The sequence below is a fragment of the Lingula anatina genome, chromosome 7, assembly GCF_051362555.1.
Source record: "Lingula anatina isolate TDL-2025a chromosome 7, LinAna3.0, whole genome shotgun sequence".
Taxonomy (NCBI): domain Eukaryota; kingdom Metazoa; phylum Brachiopoda; class Lingulata; order Lingulida; family Lingulidae; genus Lingula; species Lingula anatina.
The window spans coordinates 3,159,391-3,163,978 of NC_141773.1; the positions used below are offsets into that span (position 1 = coordinate 3,159,391).

Sequence of the window (4,588 nt, forward strand, 5' to 3'; positions counted from 1 at the left end):
AGAGCATTGCAGTAGCAAGTTTTGTCTAGGCGGATTTAAAGGCATGCAGTCATGAAATGAGCATCAACCCACCTCGTCAATCTGCGCCTTGACAAAATTAACCGGCGCACCTGTGCGTCTGTGACTGATAATGTGAATATTAACGTTTTTTCTTTCCGCTGCAAAAATTGATTTCATTTGAAACAAATGGCACTTTTTATACGATTATGATGTTATCATTATTTAATTGATTTTACATCAAGTCTCCCGTTAATAAATCTAGCTGCAGGTCCCACGCCAATAGCAAACAATAAGCGAACGATTCACATTTTATTCACGCTTACTGTAACGGAGCAGGTAATGGTGACTTGGAGTATGGAGAAAGCCAAAAATACAAAGATTAAAGAACCCTAAACCTAACTTATGTGACTTAAAACTTCCACGTAATTTTGAATATCATAGCTCGTGTGCATGGTGAAATACGAGATACACACAATAGAGGAAATTTCAAGGTAATAAAAATCTAAGCAACTTTAGGTTTTTATTTTGAAAATACGTAATTTATAGTGAACGATATTTCACAGTTTATTTCCAAAAATTCAGTCAAAAAAAATGCTGTTCTTCTTCCCCTCAAGACTTTTCAAAACTTTCCACTTCTTGTTGAAAATGAGCAAAAGCGTAGTCAAAATAAACGCGCCATAACATGACACAATGGTCAGGAACACTGCGTGGTAGCTGCCTGTGACGTCACGGATATATCCTGAGGGAAAAATGAAGACACGCATTAAATTGACAACGGTGAAATGGCAACTGAAGGTGTTGTAAACTTGATATGAAAGGCTAGTATTCGTTTAACTACGCCCCTGAAATGGTATTTTAACGTTAACTTTACTACAATATTAAAGCTTTCGCTCTGGAGTGAACATTGCTAAAATGAAAAAAAGATCAAGCTCGTCATATCACCGAACAGAATACAAAGGATCTTCATACTGAACCCTGCACTTGTAGGCTTTCTTAAAAACTGCAGGATGTCAAAATGCCAAGAATTCAATAATAATAATTGAGCTAAGGGTCCATGAGGAATTATTTTTGTAAGACCTTAACCTACCTGCTACATATGGCCCTACAGTTCCTCCGATACCTTTGCTGAAACGCAATGTCATGAATAATGTGTTCACATATTCTCCGTCCATGATTTCATAGTTGACGGCAAAGTGCCCAGCATTGTAAAGGCCAAGAAAAAATCCCGAGGCTGAAAAATTATTTCAAGTCTTGGTTAGAATAATTTTCACTTGAATTTAACCAAAAATCATGCATAGCAACGGCAGCCATATAATGTACATTAGCAACTGGATTCTGACTACAGTATTGTTAAATCACATGCATGTCAACAATTTTTTGCTCGATCCATGTAACGTTAAGCCAGCAATTGCGTTAAAATTTAACTCGTAGTACCTTAAAGATACATATATGCTGTTGTATTACACAGAGGAAAAACAATCAAAGGGCCAAAATTCAAATTTGAAAACACTCACCAGCGCAATATACATATATAGCAGTCAAAGATGTAGAATACGCAGCAATAATATTATTCACAGTGAGCACCGAAGCCGCCGCCAGGTTCGCCACCATAATATTTCCCTTCACATAGTCACCAACCAGAGATGCAAACATCTGTCCAGTCATACCCATGATTCCGAACACTGCTATCACGTGCAATGCGTCATCTTCTTTATAACCAAGGTCTGTCAGATGTTTTGGCTAAAACAGGAAAGCATGCAGTACATAGAAATGAAGAGGTATTTTAGGATAAATTTAAATTCAATTCAATTTAAATACTGGGTGAACAAATATTGTTGAATTCACACTTCAAAATAGCGATTTCTACGTGATGCACTAAGCGTACACTACACAAGGTTTCACAGACCAATTGTATTTCATATAACCCTTCTGTTTCATTGTAGGAGGAGTTCCCGTTTGAAACCCAAAATATTTTGTGTACCTCGTAATCAAGGCAATACTGGAACTAAAACTAAATATACAAGCTTCAAACAGCTTGATAAGTATTGGGAAGCACTGAATATACTAAACATTTCCCTTTCGTCTACGTGGCCCCTAATCTGTCATCAACCGACATTGCTTTTATGCTGCATTGGTCCATTGTTTTATATCCTACCCTCTTAAAGACAAAAGAAATTCTTCACTCTTTCTAAGGAACAGGAAGGTGGTTTTATTAATTGCCTTTAGTCACCACTTTACATACTTTTCAAGACCGTTGAGGTTACAACATTTAACCGTTTTTTGAGCGTTAATATTCACAATTTGAGACAATTGTGTTTTAAAGCTGGAAACATTAAAATGTTGGATGTAACTTTTTGATTAAAAACCATCTTTTGTGCCTCGCTGTTCCCCTTTAACATGTCGTAGACATGTACATACTATCAAATCTACTTAGATATGACAAATCCCGCACGAAAATGCAGTAATATCGAAGTAGCAAAAAGCATTAACGAAGTAGTGGTGTGGAGCATATTTGCAGCAGAAATGCAGCATAGCCTTCTGCAATTCTACTCCAAAAGTACATAGGTTTGTACAGAGAGGAGCATTAATGCAGTAGATTAGCAGCATGATAGAAGCATGTTTCAATTATGCTAATTAGCTCCCAAATCGAAGCAGATTTGAAGCATGTTTGCAGTACGATTGCAGTAGTCTACTGCGCTGAAGTATCTACTGCGTTTTCTTGCGGGATATATCAAGTCATATTGTTCATTTTGAATACTTACTAATATAGCCGTTGGTAAGAAGAAAGCAAATCCTTCACAGCATATTGCCACTGCCCATATCCCATGGACAAAAACTTTAGAACGCAAAGAACATGGCGGTTTCTGAATGAATATTGACCTGAAAACCATGCTGTGCATTCATTTATCCTAGATATTCTAAGGGCAGCATCCTCAAGCCTATAAACAGTGTGTGTGTGTGTAGTTGTGGGTGTGCTCTTTTTCAAAATATGAAAAGGGTGAATTAAAATATTGTAGTTTAAAACTGAATAACTGAGGATAGCCTTGGAAAGAAAGTAAAAATTATACTTCAAGAACAATGAATACTTTGAGAAGTGCATTTTCCAGATGCAATTTCACTTCAGAACTTTTAAGAGAACAACGTTTTGCTTTGATGACATGAAACAAAATGGACATACTTTTCATCTGGTCCATCTTCATGCTGTACTAACGGAGGATTGCTGTACAAAGCAAGAAGAAGAAAACCAAAGGAACCATAAGAAGCAGCAAAAAGTCTGAATACCCAGTGCCATCCCAATGACGGGGCGGCGCACACTTTAGCATCAACAGCATTTAAAATTGAAACACCTGGAGAGAGAGTAAAAACCTTATGACTAACATTACGTATTTGATTTAAAATAAAAACGCATATATGTAGATTGAGATGGAGGAGAGGAAGATACATGTTTTAGGTGTAGCATTTTACTTTGTTGGGAAGCCATGTACTTACCAAGGAATGACAGTATGGTCACCAGACTAGTTGAGAAAACATGAAACCGGTGAGACCATGGAAACCAAAGTCCAATCACTAAATAATTGCATACTGTACATAATCCGATGCCAGTTCCGGATAAAACACCAAAAGATATAACTACAAATCGTGTATTATTGCTAAAAGACGCCAGTACCAGCCCCAGCACTGCAAGAAATAATCCGGTAGCTTTTATTTGCTGAAGACTCATCTGCCCGACGTTAGACAGTGCCATGTACATTGGGTTACTTAGGGATAGTTTGAACACAAAGTAAACTGATAGCGGTGCCCCTGTAAATGAGAGAAATTCATGTTAAGTCTTGTATCTGTGTATTACTCTGATTTATGTATGCGATAAACACCACTTTTTATAAAGAATCAAATCTGCTTTGAGGTACAATAAATCCCCCCTTATTTTTAAAACCATTGCAAGTATACACCATTATTTTATTTTGTATTATAACACCGACCTCCTTGTCTTAAGATATAATTTACTTGAAAACCTGAACACAGAAGGTAACAGAGATGGGATAAAGATGAACAGAAAGAAAGCAAAAACCACAAGGTTCACAAAATCGTCAAACATGGAGAATTCTGCGCAGGCCATCCGCCAGTAGTGGTGTGACCAGCTGAGATGAAATGAAAAGAGATGAAATTTAATTTGATGAAAGTAAAGATAGACCTTACCTAGCAGTGCTAAAGACGATTCTGGAAAATCTATGTCCTGTTGAAAACATAATATTGTTGTCCCCCACGAACCTTCAATTCCAGTTGCAATCATAAATAAAAGAACAGTAATCCCCAGTACAAGCCATCCTCTGTAAATATCAAGAATTTTCATTACTGTACGTATTTGTTATTGTGTTATAATCTAATATGAGAACCCACGGAACGATGTCAACCTGTCTAGACGGTTGAACCTTGACACCCAACGCTCTATATTCGTTATTGCATGTGCAACTGGTCGTATGAATATCAGTGTCTTTCTGCAAAAAAATGTTGATTATGTTTGAAACACATTGCAATATATATATTTGAATTGTTATGTGTATATAATTTCTTTTATTTCGGGTTACCT

At 36.8% G+C, this 4,588-nt stretch overlaps 1 protein-coding gene across 1 annotated transcript; it reads right to left on the reverse strand.

The window, feature by feature from the left end:
* Positions 1 to 503: 503 nt before the first annotated feature.
* Positions 504 to 2,009, reverse strand: LOC147760618 (monocarboxylate transporter 13-like). Its single transcript, XM_087016575.1, has 3 exons — positions 1,515 to 2,009; positions 1,088 to 1,231; positions 504 to 739 (listed from the first exon to the last, which is right to left on the reverse strand). Exons 1-3 carry the CDS (start codon positions 1,669 to 1,671, stop codon positions 579 to 581), a joined length of 462 nt encoding a protein of 153 aa, XP_086872701.1. The 5' UTR covers positions 1,672 to 2,009; the 3' UTR covers positions 504 to 578.
* Positions 2,010 to 4,588: the final 2,579 nt, after the last annotated feature.

Coding starts and splice junctions, on each gene's coding strand:
- LOC147760618 (XM_087016575.1), bottom strand. CDS start 1,671: ATGGGTATGACTGGACAGATGTTTGCATCTCTGGTTGGTGACTATGTG. Junction 1,232..1,514: donor TATATATGTATATTGCGCTG/GTGAGTGTTTTC, acceptor ATAATTTTTCAG/CCTCGGGATTTTTTCTTGGC. Junction 740..1,087: donor TGTAGGGCCATATGTAGCAG/GTAGGTTAAGGT, acceptor TTTTTCCCTCAG/GATATATCCGTGACGTCACA.